Below are 20267 nucleotides of genomic sequence, written 5' to 3'. Positions count from 1 at the left end.
TACTTGGTTCCTTTGTTACATGATTGTTCAAAGTCAGCCTAGGCTACGTTAGGCTCTCTGTTTCTCATGTGTATGGGCACGTATGCTCACACACACACACACACACACACACACACACACACACACACACACACATGCCTATCACTGCATGGTGATATGGGAAACCAGCATGGTAGCAGAGTGCAGAGTGATGCCGCCATGTGTGCAGGGCAACTTTAGTAATTTGGTGCAGGATGTGCAGAGAAGGCTCCCCAGGGAGCTGCAGAAGGGAATGTATTTGGTCAGTGGCTTAGACTACCTCTTGTCATCTAAGATCGAAGGTGCCTGGAGAGCTGATGGCAAAGGACTCAGTATTTGGGACACATTTTCCCACACACCCTTGAAGATTGAGAATGACGACAATGGAGATGTGGCCTGCGACAGTTACCACAAGATTGATGAGGACGTGGTGGCCCTTCAGAACCTGGGTGTGTCCCACTACCGGTTCTCCATCTCCTGGCCTCGAGTCCTCCCAGACGGAACCACCAGGTTCATCAATGAAGCAGGCCTCAACTACTATGTTCGATTAATAGATGCACTGCTGGCTGCTGGCATCACACCACAGGTGAGGGTGGTCTCTGGAGGTAGTGGGTCAGGAGGACTCCATTCAATATACAAACAAGTGGTGGGATTTATTCATTTACTCTATATATTTTTAAGGTGTGCTGCCTGCTTCTCATATCTATTTATTTATCTATCAGATACGGTCTTACATATTTATCTATTTATCTACATTTGAGAAAAATCTCCATTATCTCAGCAGAGCTCTTACTCTTTATGTATCTGAAGATGTTCTTGAACTTCTGTCCTGTATCCCACACCTCCTAGTGCTAGACTTACAGGTGTGCACCACCGTGCTGTACGGATGGAACCCAGGGCTTGCTGCATGCTAGGCAAGACTCTATTGCCAACTCCAGAATTTGTGTGTGTGTGTGTGTGTGTCAGAGAAAATCTTTATAGGAGTGACCACTTTCCTTCCCCCATGTGTATTCTGGAGTTTGAACCTACATCATTAGGTTTGGTGACAGGCACCTTTACTTTGTGGGCCATCACCTTAGCAACAAAATGGTTTTGTAACTTGAGTTTTGAATTGTCCATAGATTCACATGGTGCAGTGTTAGAGAATGAAATGTTTTCTTTCCTGTCATGGAGAAAGTTCAGAACTCCCTGAACCTTTCCATGTCATTGTCCTAGAATGTCTCATGTTGTTGGCTTCCTGAGAGATGGTGGATAGAACATTGTTCTGGCTTCCCCGCAGGTGACCATGTACCACTGGGACCTGCCCCAGGCACTGCAAGACATTGGGGGCTGGGAGAATGAGACAATTGTGCAGCTGTTTAAGGAGTATGCAGATGTGCTCTTCCAGAGGCTGGGGGACAAGGTGAAGTTTTGGATCACACTGAATGAGCCCTTCGTCGTTGCTACCCAAGGCTATGGCAATGGGGAGCACGCTCCAGGTAAATATCCTAGATCCAACTTGTTATCTGTTTGGATAATGACATTCTCAGGACAGTGAAGCCCTGGGATCCAGTTTCATAAGAAGTCACTGACAGGCAGTGCATTTCAGTCCCTACCTCCACAGGTCTGGGGAGACGGCTCAGCTCTAAAGTGCTTACGGTGCAGGTCTAGGGGTCTGGGTTCTCTCCCCAGGACCCATGAAAACCCAAAACAAGTAAACAAACAAACAAACATACAAACACCTGGTAAAGTGACACATTGTAACCCTAGCCCTGGAAAGGCAGAGTCAGGTGACCCTCTGGGGCTCCCATGTCCCTCAGTCTACCCTAGTTTAGGTCCACAAGTGAACCTGTCACAGAGAAGTAGGTGGTCTCTCTGTGAATTATATCTAAGGCTGTCCTCTAGCCTCCACCTACAGTCACACAAGTCAGCACATGCTCCTGCACACACATGCTCCTGCACACACACATGCTCCTGCACACACACATCATCCTGCACACACACGCTCCTGCACACACACACATGCTCCTGCACACACATGCTCCTGCACACACATGCTCCTGCACACACACATGCTCCTGCACACACACATCATCCTGCACACACACGCTCCTGCACACACACACATGCTCCTGCACACACATGCTCCTGCACACACATGCTCCTGCACACACACGCTCCTGCACACACACGCTCCTGCACACACACGCTCCTGCACACACATGCTCCTGCACACACACATGCTCCTACACACACATACACACTCCTGCACACACATGCTCCTGCACACACACATGCTCCTTCACACACACATGCTCCTACACACACATACACACTCCTGCACACACACATGCTCCTGCACACACATGCTCCTGCACACACATGCTCCTGCACACACACATGCTCCTGCACACACACATGCTCCTACACACACATACACACTCCTGCACACACACACACTCCTGCACACACATGCTCCTGCACACACACATGCTCCTACACACACATACACACTCCTGCACACACACATGCTCCTGCACACACACGCTCCTGCATACATACGTGCTCCTGCATACACACATGCTCCTACACACACACGCTCCTGCACACACACATGCTCCTGCACACACACGCTCCTGCACACACACATGCTCCTGCACACACACGCTCCTGCATACATACGTGCTCCTGCATACACACATGCTCCTACACACACATACACACTCCTGCACACACACATGCTCCTGCACACACATGCTCCTGCACACACATGCTCCTGCACTCACATCCTCCTGCACACACATGCTCCTGCACACACATGCTCCTGCACACACACATGCTCCTACACACACATGCTCCTGCACACACATGCTCCTGCACACACATGCTCCTGCACACACACATGCTCCTACACACACATGCTCCTGCACACACATGCTCCTGCATACACACGTGCTCCTGCACATACATGCTCCTGCATACACACATGCTCCTGCACTCACATGCTCCTGCACACAATGCTCCTGCAGACACACATGCTCCTGCACACACATGCTCCTACACACACATGCTCCTGCACACACATGCTCCTACACACACATGCTCCTGCACACACATGCTCCTGCACACAGATGCTCCTGCACACACATGCTCCTGCACACACATGTTCCTGCACACACACATGCTCCTGCACACACATGCTCCTGCACACACACATGCTCCTGCACACACATGCTCCTGCACACACATGCTCCTGCACACACATGTTCCTGCACACACACATGCTCCTGCACACACATGCTCCTGTACACACACATGCTCCTGCACTCACACGCTCCTGCACACACATGCTCTGGCACACACATGCTCCTGCACATACATGCTCCTGCATACACACATGCTCCTGCACTCACATGCTCCTGCACACAATGCTCCTGCAGACACACATGCTCCTGCACACACATGCTCCTACACACACATGCTCCTGCACACACATGCTCCTACACACACATGCTCCTGCACACACATGCTCCTGCACAAGATGCTCCTGTACACACACATGCTCCTACACACACATGCTCCTGCACACACATGCTCCTGCACACAGATGCTCCTGCACACACATGCTCCTGCACACACATGTTCCTGCACACACACATGCTCCTGCACACACATGCTCCTGTACACACACATGCTCCTAAACACACATGCTCCTGCACACACATGCTCCTGCACACACACATGCTCCTGCACATACATGCTCCTGCATACACACATGCTCCTGCACACACATGCTCCTGCACACACATGCTCCTGCACACACGTGCTCCTGCACACACACGTGCTCCTGCACACACACGTGCTCCTGCACACACACGTGCTCCTGCACACACATGCTCCTGCACACACATGCTCCTGCACACACATGCTCCTGCATACACACATGGTCCTGCACAACATTCTCCTGCACAACATTCTCCTGCATACACAGACACACAGACATACACACACATACACATAAACACTAATTTGAAATGGATGGGGAGATATTTCTCAAATCACAGATAGATGCATCTTTTGTGGCTCTTAGTTGGCACTTTGATTTGAGCACTTGTTCTCATGATGTGGTTATTGTCACCATTGTGTGTGTCCTCCAGTCCTGACCTCACAGTGGTCCCCTAGACCTCTAGGATGTCAACTGAGCCTACGTCACAGTAGAAGTCCCACCAGAAGTGGGGACATAAGCCACCATAGATCAATGTCTTCTCTCAGCCAGAGTGCTGCTGGATGCTGCCCACAATCCATTCCCTTCTTACAAGCACTCTTTGCTGCCTGTTCTCCTGGGAAAGGCACTATGAGGCTACTGTCTGCCATCCAGTAGGAAGGAGATGTGGGATTAGAGTGCCTGTCTCCCAGGTGTCAAATCCCTCCTGCCATACACAGGGAGGATGGTGTTTTCTGCTGACATCCTGTGTGTGTTTCCAGGAATCTCCTCCAGGCCTGGCACGGCTCCATACACTGTTGGCCACAACCTAATAAAGGCTCACGCTGAGGCTTGGCATCTCTACAATGACAAGTACCGTGCCAGCCAGGGAGGCGTGATTTCCATCACCATCAACAGTGACTGGTCTGAGCCCAGGGATCCCTCCAAGCAGGAGGACGTGGAGGCTGCCAGGAGGAACGTCCAGGTGTGTCCTCTGGGTACCATCTCTTCTTGGCCATCTTCTCTCCCACTGTGCTCTGAAAGAAATAGATGGAGACCAGGAATTAAAGGTTTAGATCTAAGACAGTTTTGTTCTTATTTGATTTTGTGATCCTGAGGGGAATTGATCAACTGTTCTGTTCTTCAGGTTTTTCAACTGTGAACTAGATATTTCTTACTCAGAGGTTGTTGTTACAGAGGGGATGAATAATTTGAATTATGTGACTGAGGGTTTTTTTTAAAGATTTTTTTATTATTAATTTGGTTTTTGGATTCAGGGTTTCTGTGTATAGTCCGGGCTATCCTGGAACTCCCTTGTAGACCAGGACATCCTGGAATTCACAGAGATCTTCCTGCCTCTTCCCCCAGAGTGCTGGAATTAAAGGTGTGTTCCACCACCTGCTGATTTATTTTATTTTTAATTCTGTGTATGCATGTGTGCCTGTGAGTGCAGGAGCCTGTGGAGGTCAGAAAATGGCATCAGATTTCCAGGAATCTGTGAGCCAGGCTATGGGGCACCAAACTCAGGTCCTCTGGAGAGCGGCAAGTTTCCTTGACTATTGAACCTTCTCTCCAGCCAGCGACTGTGTTTTTAGCCTTAAAAAAAAATTGTCTGTGGGTTGGCAAGATAGTTCACTGGGTAAAGGTGCTTGCCAATCCAAGTTTGGTGACTTAAATTCTATTCTCAGAACCCATGTAAAGAAGGAAAGAGGCCTGGCAGTGGTGGCACACGCCTTCAACCCAGCACCTAAGAAGCAGAGGCAGACAGATCTCTGTGAGTTTGCTGCTAGCTGGGTCTTGAAAAGTCACCAAAGCTACAGAGAATCCCTTTCTTGGGCTGAAAAAATAAGGGAGGAGAGGCAGCTGTAGAAAGGGCTCATCAGGTAGGAGCACTAGGCTGCTTTTTTAGAGGCTGTAAGTTCAATTCCCAAGAGTCACGTGGTGGTTCTCCAGCTTCTGTAGTGTGACCTGATGCCCTCTTCTCACAGAAAGGAATACACCAGATAGAGCACTCATACACATTTTAACAAATACGGGAAAGAAATCAGTTCTCTAGGACTGAAGAGATGGCTCCTCAGTTAAGAACATTGTCTGCTCTTCCAGAGGATCTGGGATCAATCTCAGCACTCACAAGGCAGCTCACAGGGTCTGTAACTCACAGAGGTGTACATGCAGGTAACACCAATGTACATAAAATACAAATAAATGAACTTAAAAATAAGGAAGGCTGGAGAGAAGAGACTTTACAGAGTTGTCTTCTGACCTCCACCATGGCACCCACCTTCACTCTACCTCATACACAGAGATGCGCACACCACAGCTGCTGCTACCACCTCCACCTCCACCACTAATGATGATGATAATTTAACAAGGAAACTCATTAGTTGAATGATTGGTTAGCATGCATGGAGCCTGAGGTTCTGTTCTCAGCTCTGCATGAGCCTGGTTGTGGTGATGCTTGCCTGTGAGCCTAGCACTTTGGAGACTGAAGCAGGAGGATTGGGAGTTCACGGGCATCCTTGGCTACATAGCAAGTTTGAGGCATGCTTGTGCTACAGTGCAACCTTGTCATATGTGGTCCTCACTGGATGCAGCACTGACTTGATGCTAATTTCCTCCACTAAACCTCCTGCTTTGCCTACAGTAGCTGTAGCCATGACCTCTGGGTGCCAAGAGTTCCTTAATTTCTTAGTAACTCTAGAGCCCCTATTTTCTAATACTCAGAAGAAGGGTGTGCTTATACAGCCTCTGGAAGTCTATACTCAAGTAAGCAGATGCCAGCAGGAAACAGTCATGTTCAGTGAAGACCCATGACAGGAGGGAGAGAGTGACCCCCATGGTACAACCTCCCATAGCCTGTTGGTATCTGGGAGGTATCAGTTTCAACAGTGATTTACCCCCACACAGTTCATGGCAGGCTGGTTTGCACACCCCATCTTCAAAAACGGAGATTACCCGGAGGTGATGAAGACATGGATCCTTGAAAGGAGCCTGGCGGAGAACCTCACCAAGTCGAGGTCAGTGCTGTATCCTCAGCGGTGAGTGAGCGGTGTGAGTGTCAGTGCCAGGAAGGGCACCGTGCCTAGAACTGGAGTCCTTGCTATGAAGATGGCATGTGATAGCTTCTGTAAAACTCAGGAAGACACTTAGGGTCACCCATTGCCTCTGACTCTTACAATCTTCTGCATCTCCTCTTCTGCACATAGTTCTCAAGGGTAGGGCGGGTTCTAGGAAGACACCCAATTATGAGAGTGCTCCAAAGTCCCCCACTCTGCACCTTGTCCAGTTGTGGCTCTCTGTTAATTCCCATCTAGTGCAGGAAGAGTGTTTTCTGATGAGACTGAGTGAGCCACTGATATATGGATGGGGCTTTTTGTTTTGATTTTTGTTTTTGAAATAGAAGAAACAAAATTGGGTGAGCAAGAGAGGTTGGGAGGGTAGAGCTGGAGGAGGGGAAAACATATTCAAAACATTTTGTAGGACAAAAATATTTTCTTTTTATAAAAAAATTTATTTATTATATATTCAGTGTTCTGTTTGCGTGCATGCCTACACACTAGAAGAGGGTATCAGAGCTCATTCTAGATGGTTGTGAGCCACCAGGTGGTTTGTCAGAATTGAACTCTGGACCTTAGGAAGAGAAGACAGTGGTCTTGACCTCTAACCCTTCTCTCCAGCCCAAGAAAGAAGTTTTTAATTAAAACAAAAGAAAACTGAGCTCAATCCTGGCACGGGAATATGCCTGGTGAGACAGTCGCTATTGTTATTGTTCTCCAGGATAGCCGCAGAAACTGTCCAAGAGTACCCGGTCCTAAGCAACTCCACTGCCTTGCTCAAGAACTAGTTCCCCAGTTTGCTTACTTGCTCTGTTTATCACCTTGAGAGAAAGCTATTGCTTGGGGACTGTCTGGCACAAGCTTTTTGTCTTTTGGTGATGGTGGAGGGTCATCTGTCTATCTGTTGTTTCATTGGTTAATTAATAAAGAAAACTGCTTGGCCTGATAGGTCAGAACATAGGTAGGCGGGGAAGACAGAACAGAATGCTGGGAGGAAGAAGGCAGTGAGGCAGACGATATAGCTCTCCTCTCCAAGATGGACGCAGGTTAAGATCTTTCCCAGTAAGCTACCACCTCGTGGTGCTACACACATTATTAGAAATGGGTTAATCAAGATGTGAGAATTAGCCAATAAGAGGCTAGAACTAATGGCGCAGGCAGTGTTTAAAAGAATACAGTTTCCGTGTAATTATTCTGGGTAAAGCTAGCCGGGTGGCAGGAAGTGGCCCGTCACGCCTACTTCTACAATTTGGCCAGCAGATGGCAGTGGTTTACAACAGGGCATCCATGTTTACCTGTTCTGCTGTCTTCCTGGGAGCAGCATCTGGAAGTTATGGTTTTGAGAGTAATAAAGGTCAGGGCCAGAGTGCTCCACCACCAAAGTGATGTTCAGAACAAGGCTGCCTATATTCAAAACCAACATCCACAAAACCTTTCCACAAAAGGCTCAAAAAGATGGCTCCTGGCCTTTCAGGGAGAGACTCAAAAGCCCAACTCTAGCTCAAGTGTCTGGCAGAGGATGATAGGAATTCAGCAGACATCCATTCCTAATAGCCTTTGAGTCTGTCTCCCAAATCTTCCTTCTATCACAAAATTGTAGTTCTTACCTTGTAGCACGCACCTGGCCTATGTAGGGCGGTCCTGATGTGCAAGGCTGTGCCACTGTGTCTGATGTAGCAGTCTGCTAGTGGGCATTCTGGACCCTACACACAGCTGTGTCAGCAGCTACTGCACACCTGGGTCAGAACTAAGTAGTAGGGTCCATAGGCAGAGTCTGGCTCCTCCAGATGGTGGTGGCCAGCAGGGAAGATGAACTGGCATGGGATTCTAGTCCTCAGTTTCCTCAGTACAAAGAAAAGTCCAAAGACCAGGAGGTTGGTTGACCTGGGGATATCAGAGCCAAGGCAGGGGTATTGGAGGGCTGGGCCTCAGAACAAGAAGTTGTCTCAGGGCTATGAGACAGACGGAGGAAGACTAAGCAGAATACATACAGCAGAGTTGAAAGGAGCCTGCTGCAGGGCAGGGCCACATGGAAGCTGGACAGGGACATGGCCTTGAGGTCACAGCTGAAGAGCCATTACAGACTCCAGAGAGAGAAGCAAGGGTTGAGAACACAGGTCATTGAAATAATCAGACACGAAAGTCCACAATCCACCATTCAGTTCTCAGAGCTTCCCCGTTAGTAAGGACAGACAGCAGAGGACACCTGAATGAAGCAAGCCCAGGAAAAGAGAGGAGCAAAGTGTGAGCTGGGAGGACACGAATGGCAAAGACTAAATTAAACACATAAAGGAATAGTTAAAAGAAATTACCTCAGATGCAGGCTTGGTTGTCAAACCTATCTTACATAATAAAACTCAGAATGTCTGAAGGTAATGGGGCAGGGGTGGGGGACAGCCCGCAGGGAGTGTACCCAGGACAGTGAGACCAGTGTGCAGGTGGCTCTTTGGGGAGGAGAAGGGATGGAGCAGTAGGCAGGAGCATCACCTGAAGAGCTTCCCTTTGTGGAGCTGCTCTAGTCATGACCACGTGTCTGGAGTTCTGAGTGCCCCTACCCACAGTCTCTCCTCAAAGTGTGATTCCTCCTGATTCTTCCCCTAATGGTTCCCTCTTCCCAGGCTCCCTGAATTTACAGAGAGTGAGAAGAAGAGGATCAACGGCACCTTTGACTTTTTCGGGTTCAACCACTACACCACTGTCCTGGCCTACAACCTCAACTATCCTGCTGACATCTCTTCCTTTTACGCAGACAGGTAAGACAAACAACAGGATAACCGAGGCAGGAAGTGCCCTCTGCCCCGTGTGGACTCAGGTCTGTCTGTCCTAAGAACATACCTGGTTGTCTGGATACCAGGGTTTGCTTGATGGCTACAGCACGTGGCAGCCATGTGACATTGCATCTCCCAGCTGCTTTCCATAACACATGTCCTTGGCTTCTTTTTCAATACAAAGGTCAAACTAGTATATCTGTGCTATATAAATAGTAAAAATGCATGGAGGAAACACTGAGAAACCAGAATAAGATATCCTTGCGTGAGACTGGGAGAGGGTTTCGTGCTTAAGAACACTGGCTACTCTTCCAGAGGTCCTGGGTTCAGATCACAGCAACTACATGCGGACCTACTCTCTGACGGTAGCATTTACTTTCAGCAGGTGACATGTGGAGCTGTTCATGTTACTGTGAGGTGCCCTATGTGACAGAAGGTTAGATGTCACCACTGAGGCCTCCTCTGGGTTTATAAACAAGATATCGTCTTTACCTTGTGAACTTGCAGGGGCGTGGCCACCACTGTAGACAGCTCTTGGCCAGTCTCTGGCTCCTCCTGGCTGAAGATGACCCCTTTTGGCTTCCGGAGGATCTTGAACTGGCTGAAGGAAGAATACAACAACCCTCCAATTTATGTCACAGAGAATGGGGTGTCCAGACGAGGGGACCCAGAACTCAATGATACCGACAGGATCTACTACCTCCGCAGCTACATCAATGAAGCCCTCAAAGGTAAGAGCTTCTGCCTCACTGCCTGGCCCCAGTGAGCCCCTTCTTTGCTAGAGCATAGGTGTCTGCAGGATGGGGACACTAATGACAAGGCCCATTGCTCAGAGGAGATTGAGCATTTGTTGAGGCTAGAATCAGAGGTCTTTTCCTTCCTAGACTCACCTACACACAGCAAGTAAACCCAGTTTCCTGAACTGGCCTGAGTTAGTTCCTGACCTGAGTCCTCTGCAACCCTTAGTCTTTCTTGCTGTTTGGCATCTCTGCACATTGCTTTCCTCTGTGAGCAGGCAAGAGTTGTCTGGTGGCTCTAGGGCCTTTTGATTGCAAGGTAGAAGGACTGGGGTGGTAGCTCAGGTGGAAAAGTGTTCACTGTACAACCCTGAGCCCTGGGTTCGATCCCAGATACTGTGAGGAAAGCTGGGCATGTGGTAGGTGCTTGTAATCCCGGCACTGGGGAGGGAGAAAATAAGGATCCTTGGGGCTCCTTGGCTGGCAGCCTATACTACTTCTCTAGAAGAACAAGGTGGACAGAACCTGAGGCCCACTTCTGGCCCTACATGCACCCAAACGTAGCACTCACATGAGCATATATATATATATATATATATATATATATATATATATATATATATATGTGCATATATGTACATATATATAACAAATAGTTTATAGCTATATGTTCAAATATTAATGTGTGTGTGTGTAAACCCCAGGCTCCTCTACATGCACCCACACATAGCACTTATATGGACACATAGCTACAAACTATTTGTGAGATATGTATGTAAACCCCGGCCTCCTCTACATCCAAGCAAACAGAAGGGACGTCTTAACTACGGCTCAGATATTTTGCTTCTAATCGCTCCTGCCTCTCCGCCATGCCTGCACGGCCTGAATAGCCAAGACTGGCAGGGGTGCTGCATTCTTTTTTTTTTAACTTTAAAAAGAAGCTTTTATTTATTTTGTAGCATGTGCATTACAGGAAACAAAACACAAGAAGCCAAGAACAGTCACCCAGTCACATGCAGCTCAGCTTGCTGTGCCCCTCTGGGTGCTGCAAGTGTACACACATCAGGTAACTGAGGTTACACAGTATGCACCATGCTTGCCCCCACATTGTGATTATTCACCATCTAAAACCCCACACTACATGAGTATGTTGATAACCAAGAATACACCATGCCATCTCAATCTGTCAGACAAAGCTGTAATCCTATCTTCCTTGGGGTGCTGCATTCTTGGGGGTATTTTACATCAACATTTCAGGGGTTCTCGGTGATTCAAACCACATAATTTGCAATGAATCCACAGGTTCTCATCCTCTGTAGAGACAAAAGCAGAACCTCTTTTCCAAAGCATCAAATCCTTAGGCCCATATTTTAAAGTCAAATACCTTTCAAAGCAGTTCCCAGAATCAAATGTCTTTCTCCAGTCCAGAACACAAAAGACAACACAATAACATACATCTGTACACATTCTATCTTTTGGAGACCCCAGCCTCAGGGGGCGTGTCCACCTCGGGCTAATGTTACCTATAAATCTGCCGGGCGTGTGCAGCCGCCCCTTCTGCTTTCCTTGTCTCAGCAGGAACAGTGGTTCTGTAAGTCTATTTCCCCATTAAAGCTGTATATATTTTTACAATCTGTCTACATTCATTTACACCGTTACACTCCTGCCTTTTATTTATTACTTCCCTACTGGCCAGTCTTCTAGAGGGCATCTCTCAGAGAATCTCTGGGGATGAAGACACACATACTCCTTTTAATCTGACTTGGCTTGTTCCCAGTCTGGAACATTTAAACCCCCTTGTATACAAAATCTTCGGCTGTCTTCCTTGTTACTTCTGTGCCTTGTTGCTTTAAGAGTTTCAGTTACTTTTTGAGGCCTTTCAATTTACCCTCCTGCCTCTTCTTTATACTAATCTTTTGGAGGGTATCCCTCAGAGTATCTCTGGGGAAGAAAAATAAAACCATATCACCTTTCCCAATACGTTCCTCAGACAGATTGACCCCGTTTATGAATCCCCACCTTCCAGATATCAGTGGGACCTCCACTTTGCCATGCCTGCACGGCCTGGACTTGCCGAAACTGGCAGGGGGTGCCGGGATTGAGACACAGAGGCTTCCTTTTAGGTGGAAGAACAGCAATCTTTATTTTGCCCAGAAACCTTTTATACCTCTACTGCTTCTGTGGAAAACCACCGGCCAGAAAGAACACAAACTTTCTTGTCAATTACAGGCCACAAAGAAGTTCCCCTGTCAGTCAGGGGGAGCGAGAGCAGCTAGTTCACAAAACTCTCCATGGGTATTTCAAGGTTCTGACTCAGACCAATCCCCCCAGCTACTGAAGAAAGCTGTGGGGTTAGCTCAGGCTATCCTAGTTCCATTCAGAACTGAGCCTTTGTAGAAAGATACCAGTGGTCCCGCATGTCCACTGTAGAGAACCTGCTAGCACACAGGAAGGGTTCAGAGTTGGAACTCACACCCTACAAAGCACAAGAGTGGGGACAACTATGAGGCCGGCTTCAGGAGGACTGGCACATAGGGTCTTCACGTGAGTGTTCACACTCGGCATCTTTTTTAGCCGCTGTGCAGGATAAGGTGGACCTTCGAGGATACACGGTATGGAGTGTGATGGACAACTTTGAATGGGCCACAGGCTTTACAGAGATGTTTGGTGTGCACTTTGTGAACCGCTCAGACCCTTCTCTGCCAAGGATCCCAAAGGCGTCGGCCAAGATCTATGCCTCTATAGTGCGCTGCAATGGCTTTCCTGACCCTGCACAAGGACCTCACCCTTGTCTCCAGCAACCAGAGGGTAGGTGGCACTGGGAGGGACCAACACTGTGTGGTCAAGGGTGAGGGAGAGCTGCTCTTTGCACCTGCCTTCCTCTAGTTCCTGGCCTTCTCCTGCCCTTCTGTCCCCTCCATTCATTAGCATGCGCTCCAGGCACCTTTTGGCTGCTGCAGGTCTCTCCAGCCTGTCTTACCCTAGAGTCTGGGCCCTGCTGTGGGAATGAGCAGAGGTAGATTCCTCCAGTCCTACCTCTCACTCACTGCAGCACCTTCCTTGAAAAGGACAGACACTTCTAGGCAGTTTCTAGGTCAAGTTTAAGGATTGTATAAATACTAAAGCTAGTACTTATTGTGTGAGTATAAAACAGAAATGGTTATGACAATACTCAGTGCTACACAAAGAGGATACAGTTGCCCAGCCCTGCATCTGAGTACCTAGCAAGTAGAGGCAGTAGAATTTGAAGTTCAAGGTCATCCATGACTACCTGGCATAACTGAGGTCTCTCTGGGCTACATGAGACCAGTCTCAGGTAAATAAAGGATGTGGCCGTGGGGTGGCATACTGAGATGGCTCATGGTTTTGTAGGGAAAAGCGTTATGGCGTGAGTTTAATACTAGGAGCCCAAAGTGAAAATAGAGACCTCCTGAAAATTATGCTCTGTCCATACGTGAGCATCATGGGATGCACATACAAAAACACCACCATGAAGGTGATCCATGCCGACACCACAGCGGTGAGCTTTCTTTTGTTGTGTATGTTTGGGAGGAGGGTACTAAGCAGTCTCTTGACTCCAGGATCAGCGGGACCTTTCCAGAATGCCAGAGCCTGAGTCCCCATTGTCCTTTCCTAGATGCTGAACCCACTGCCAGCCCTGTGAAGGCAGAAGTGCCCTTCCTGGGGCTGATGCTGGGCATCACAGAAGCACAGACGGCGTTGTATGTGCTCTTCGCTCTTCTGCTTCTTGGAGTCTGTAGCTTGGTGTTTCTATTGTACAAATACTGCAAGCGCTCCAAGCAACGGGAAACACAGCCAAGCCAAAGTGAGCTGAGTCCAGTGTCTTCCTTCTGAGGAGTCGCCAGCTCCTCTGTTGTGCAGAGAAGCCCTGTGCCCTGTGCCTGCTAGCACAGACTCCTGACCACAAAAGATCTCTTCATCAAGGCTTCCTGCACTGTGGAAGATGGTTTCTATCTTGAAGCTTTCTAAATTCTCAGTTGAAATGAAAAAGCATCTTCTTCAGTACTTGCAATTTTCCTGGGGACTCCAAGAAGCTTTGCCAGGTACCCTGTGGAAATGCAGAGACTTAACTGTGTAGCGGTTCTATGTGTTCATTTCGGTGTCTGATGGCAGACTCCAAACTAGATAAGTACAAGTGAAAAGCAGGTCTAGCCGCAATACTACATGTCTGCCTATAATCCTAGCACTCAGGAGGCAGAGGCAGGAGGTGCTCCAGTTTGAGGCCAGCCACAATCACATAGTGAAATCCTGATTTGGAGTGAGAGGGAGCAGGGACAGGGGGCAGTAGAGGTCAGGGACACAGATGGTATGATGGAAAAATACTTGCCTATCAAATAGATCTGGCCTAGCCTCTCACCACCAGTGTTGGACTAACTTTAAAAGATTGTTATATGGTTAGAGAGAGCACCGACTGTTATTTTAGAGGACCTGAGTTTGATTCCAAATGTCCACATGGTAGCTCATAACTGTTGGAAACTCTAGGTCTGGGGGATCCAATGCCCTCTTCTGGTCTTCCTGGAAACCAGGCACTCATGTGATGCACAGTTATACATGCTGGCAGAGTACACATAAAACAATAAAAATTTAAAAGTAAGAGTAATTATCTCTGTAGTTGTGTTTCTTACAAGCATTCGTAACCTAAAGTATGTCCATAGATATAAAGTGTATTTCTATCCAGAGAGTTGAAGACATGGCTCAGGAGTTAAGAGCTCTGCCTGCTCTTCCAGAGGACATGGGTGTTGAGTCTCAGCATCCATACAGCAGCTGACAACTGTCTGAACTCGAGTCCTGCAGATTCAATAATCTCTTTCGGTTTCTGTGGTTACTGCATGCATATGGTACACAAACATACATTCAGGAAAGCATTATCCACATATATTATTATCTTAAAAATCCTATTCAAAGGTTCCATGACTAGCTTGGCAGTCAGGAATTCTTTGGTGAATGCATTCTTTTTCTGTTAGTATGAAAAGACCGGCCAGCCTGGTCTACAAGAGCTAGTTCCAGGACAGGCTCCAAAGCCACAGAGAAACCCTGTTTAGGAAAACAAACAAACAAAAAAGTCTAGTGTCATTTTACCCTCATTGAAAAGATACTTCATGTTACTTTAAAACACAGTTCTGAGACTCCTAGGACAGAGAGGGCCAGAGGAAACAAGCTCCACCGGGAGCAGAAGCCAGGAGCAAATCCGTCCCTGGGAGCCAACCCAGTCCTGGGACACTGGCAGACCAGGATTGAGCCAATGACCTGACTCAGAGTCTGTGATCTCCACCACATCCTGAGTGGGACTGAACCAGTTACCTAGGACACAGAGAGAACAGACTCCACCAGGAGAAAAGCCAGGAGCAAACCCAGTCCTAGGATATGGGCAGATCAGTATTGAGCCAGCGACCAGATCCAGAGTCAACAATCTCGGAACAGGTACAGGGAGTAACGGCTGAGCAAGTGAGCCAGAGCTAGAGACGTGAATCAGAGACCTTCAAGGGAGTAGACCCGGTGGGTCTGGGTGAGAGTCTAGGACTTCCCAGGAACTAGGCCTGAGCCAGGACCTCTGTCAGCCTTGGCCTGAGTGAATCTGGGTCCTCCGAGGGAAAGGCAGGAACCAGATATCTCGGCATGCCCAGGCACAAGTCTGGGACTTCAGAGAGAGTAGGCCTAAACCAAGTCAGGTTTGGGCATTGGTCGGGGACATCAAAGGGAATAGGCAGGAACCTGGAACCCCTGCAGGTCTGAGTGCCATCCTGGGATCTCTGAGGAAGTAAGCAGGTCCTCTTCAGGTTCAGGTGTACCCAAGCCTGGGACCTCTGAGGCAGTAGACCGAAACCAGAAACCTTTCCAGGTCCAACTCCAACCTAGGGACTTCTGCAGGGGAGAATCCAGACCAGGATTTACAGATACAGGTCAAAGCCAGTAACCTAGGCCAAAGTTTCCCTGAGGCAGGGAACTCCACCTTGAGCAACAAATTCCACAGGAGTGGGACTGACTGAGACACCTTTGATAGAGAGGGCCTGAGGAAACAAGCTCCACCTGGAACAGAAAACAGGAGTAAATCCAGTCCTGGGAGCCAACCCAGTTCCAGCCAATCCAGACTGAACCAGCAACCAGATCCAGAGTCAGTGATCTCCACCAGAACAGGCCCAACTCCAAGCTAGGGACTTCTGCAGGAGGAGATCCAGACCACAATTTACAGAAACAGATCAAAGCCAATAGCCTAGACCAAAGTAAGCCTGAGACAACAAACTCCAAGGGAACAGACCAAAGCACAGGAGCACTGAGCTACCTCCAGGAACAGGGATAACCAATGGAGTAACTAGAACTGTGACACTGACTGTACCACGAGGAACAGCCATCTGAGCTATGGATTCACTGGCATCTAGAAGACTATTCAACAGAATCTCAGACAGCCCCAACCACACCTATTAGAGGAAAAGATGAATACAAAAGGTAAGATCACATGCTACACCACAAAGAGCAACACAATACCAGTAAACCCTAAAGACCCTACAACTGCAAGACTTGAACAACCAAATATGGATGAACCAGCAGAAAATGATCTAAAAAATAACTTCAAGAGAATGTTTGGAATTCTTAAAGATGGAATGAGAAATTCCCTTAAAGAAATGGAGGAAAAGACAAACAAAAAATTAGAAGACATCAGCAAATCACTTAAAGAAAACCAAGAAAAAGAAATCAAACTTATAAAAGAAACTATCCAGGACTTGAAATCTGAAATAGAAACAATAAACAAAACACAAGCCAAAGGAATTATAGAAACAGAAATCGTGAGAGAAAGATCAGGAACCACAAATGCAAGCATGAACAACAGAATACAAGAAATGGAAGAGAGAATCTCAAGCATTGAAGATACAATAGAGGAAATAGACTCATCAGTTAAAGAAAACATTAAATCTATCAAAAGCTTAACACAAAATATTAATGAAATATGGGACACCATAAAAAGGCCAAATCTTAGAATAATAGGTAAAAAAAGAAGAAGTTCAACTCAAAGGCACAGAAAATATATTTAACAAAGTCATAGAAGAAAACTTTCCCTACCTAAAGAAAGATATGCCTGTGAAGATACAAGAAGCTTACAGAACACCAAATAGATTGGATAAAAAAAAAACCTCCTCCAGCCACATAATAATCAAAACACTAAACATACAGAGCAAAGAAAGAATATTAAGAGCTGCAAAGGAAAAAGGCCAAGTAACACATAAATGTAGACCTATCAGAATTATACCTGACTTCTCATTCGAGACAATGAAAGCCAGAAGATCATGGTCAAACATTATTCAGACATTAAGAGACCACGAATGCCAGCCCAGACTACTATACCCAGCAAAACTGTCAATCACCATTGAAGGACAAAACAAGATATCCCATGCAAATCTAGATTTCACCAATACCTAGCCACAACCCAGCTCTACACAAAATACTAGAAAGAAAACTCCAACCCAAGGAAGATGGCTACACCAACAAAAACACAGACAATTGATGATCTCATTACAGCAAATTCCGAAGAAGAAAAAAAATGCACAAATTAACATCACCAATGATGAAAACTAAATTAACAGGAGATAGCAACCACTGGTCATTAATATCCCTTAATGTAAATGGGCACAACTCATCTATAAAAAAGTACAGACTAACAGATTGGATACAAAAACAGAATCCATCCTTCTTCTGCATACAAGAAATGCATCTCAACCTCAAACACAGACATCATCTCAGAGTAAAAGGTTGAGAAAAAATATACCAATCAAATGGACCTAAGAAACAAGCAGGTGTAGCTATCCTAATATCTAACAAAATAGACTTCAAGCTAAAATCAGTCAAAAGAGACAAAGAAGGTCATTTCATATAAGTCATAGGAAAAATCCATCAAGAGGAAATCTCAATACTGAACATCTATGCCCCAAATACAAGGGCACCCTCATATGTCAAAGAAACACTTCTAAAGCTTAAATCATATATTAAAACCCACACACTAATAGTGGGAGACTTCAATACTCCCCTCTCACCACTGGACGGGTCAGTCAGACAGAAATTGAACAGAGAAATAAGAGAACTAACAGATGTTATGACTCAAATGGACTTAACAGACATCTATAGAATAGTCCATCCAAACAGAAAAGAATATACTTTCTTCTCAGCACCTCATGGAACCTTCTCAAAAATTGATCACATACTCGGTAACAAAACAAACCTTAACACATACAAAAAAAATTGAAATAACCCAATGTACCTTATCAGATCACCATGGTTTAAAACTAGAAGTCAACAGCAATACTAGTTCCAGAAAACCCACAAACACATGGAAATTAAACAATGCTCACCTCAATCATCAATGGGTCAAGGAAGAAATAAAGGGATAAATTAAAGACTTCCTATAATTCAATGAAAATAACCACACAACATACCCAAATTGATGGGACACAATGAAAGCAGTCTTAAGAAGAAAGTTCATAGCACTAAACACCTACATAAAGAAGCTGGGAAAATCCCACACTAGTGAATTGAACATTTGAAAACTTTAGAACAAAAAGAAGCAAACTCACCTAAGAGAACTAGATGGCAGAAAATAATCAAATGGAGAGCTGAAATCAGCAAAATAGAAACAAAGAAAACAATACAAAGAATCAATGAGACAAAGAGTTGTTTCTTTAAGAAAATCAACAAAATAGACAAACCTTTATCCAAACTAACCAAAAGATAGAGAATATCCAAATTAACAAAATCAGAAATGAAAAGGGGAACATAACAACAGACATGAAGGAAATACAGAGGATCATGAGGTCATATTTTGAAAACCTGTACTCCACAAAATTGGAAACCTAAAAGGAAATGGACAACTTTCTGGATAAATATCATTTACCAAAATTAAATCAAGACCAGATAAGCAAATTAAACAGACTTATAATGCTGAAGAAATAGAAACAGTCATCAAAAGTCTCCCAACAACAGCAACAACAAAAAAGCCCAGGACCAGATGGTTTCAGCTCAGAATTCTACAAGACTTTCAAAGAAAAACTAATACCAATGCTCCTCAAATTATTTTACACAATAGAAACAAAAGGAGCATTGCCAAACTCTTTTTATGAGAATACAATTACCCTGATACCCTAACCACAGAAAGACAATACTAAGAAAGAGAATTACAGACCAATCTTACTATGAACATACTAAATATACTAAATAATAAATACTAAATAAAATATTGACAAATTGAATCTAAGAACATGTCAGAATCATCATCCACCATGATCAAGTTGGCTTCATCCCAGAGATACAGGGATGGTTCAACATATGAAAATCTGTCAACTTAATTCACCATATAAACAAGCTGAAAAATAAAAACTACATGATCATCTCATTAGATGCCAAAAAAGCTTTTGACAAAATACAACATCCGTTCATGATAAAGGTCATGGAGATAGCAGGGATACAAGGGAGAAGAGAAAAATGCAGAGCTCAATAAATATAAAAAAAATAGTGTACTGTGGCAGGCAGTAATTGTTAACCATTCTTAGCAAAAACAAAATAAATAAATAAATACCAGCTAAAGAATATTGAAAATTAAACTAACTCTATATTAATTTTTCTTTTTTAATTTAATTTTATTTTTTACTTTATTATTATTATTTATTAAAGATTTCTGTCTCTTCCCCGCCACTGCCTCCCCTTTCCCTCCCTCTCCCCCAATCAACTCCCCCTCTCTCATCAGCCCGAAGAACAGACCGGGTTCCCTGCCCTGTGGGGAGTCCAAAGACCTCCCAACTCCTTCCAGGTCTAGTAAGGTGAACATCCAAACTGCCTAGGCTCCCACAAAGCCAGTCCGTGCAGTAGGATCAAAACCCATTGCCATTGATCTTGACTTCTCAGCAGTCCTCATTGTCTGCTATGTTCAGCAAGTCCGGTTTTATCCCATGCTTTTCAGACCCAGGCCAGCTGGCCTTGGTGGGTTCCCGATAGAACATCCCCA

The 20267-nt window shown here is 45.9% G+C and overlaps 1 protein-coding gene across 1 annotated transcript in view; it reads left to right on the top strand.

The window, feature by feature from the left end:
• Nucleotides 1-14775, top strand: part of LOC142858502 (lactase/phlorizin hydrolase-like) — a 40409-nt gene extending 25634 nt beyond the window's left edge. Inside the window, exons 10-17 of the mRNA XM_075987811.1 lie at nucleotides 314-604; nucleotides 1298-1496; nucleotides 4483-4685; nucleotides 6608-6717; nucleotides 9375-9509; nucleotides 10032-10255; nucleotides 12836-13069; nucleotides 13899-14775. Of these exons, the coding sequence (XP_075843926.1) occupies nucleotides 314-604; nucleotides 1298-1496; nucleotides 4483-4685; nucleotides 6608-6717; nucleotides 9375-9509; nucleotides 10032-10255; nucleotides 12836-13069; nucleotides 13899-14116 (1614 nt within the window). The 3' untranslated portion in view covers nucleotides 14117-14775. The remainder of the gene's footprint in view (nucleotides 1-313; nucleotides 605-1297; nucleotides 1497-4482; nucleotides 4686-6607; nucleotides 6718-9374; nucleotides 9510-10031; nucleotides 10256-12835; nucleotides 13070-13898) is intronic.
• Nucleotides 14776-20267: the final 5492 nt, after the last annotated feature.

The sequence above is a fragment of the Microtus pennsylvanicus genome, chromosome 10 (assembly GCF_037038515.1).
Source record: "Microtus pennsylvanicus isolate mMicPen1 chromosome 10, mMicPen1.hap1, whole genome shotgun sequence".
Classification (NCBI taxonomy): domain Eukaryota; kingdom Metazoa; phylum Chordata; class Mammalia; order Rodentia; family Cricetidae; genus Microtus; species Microtus pennsylvanicus.
The sequence above is the reverse complement of the archived record's forward strand: the minus strand, read 5'-3'. Positions and strand labels throughout refer to the sequence as shown.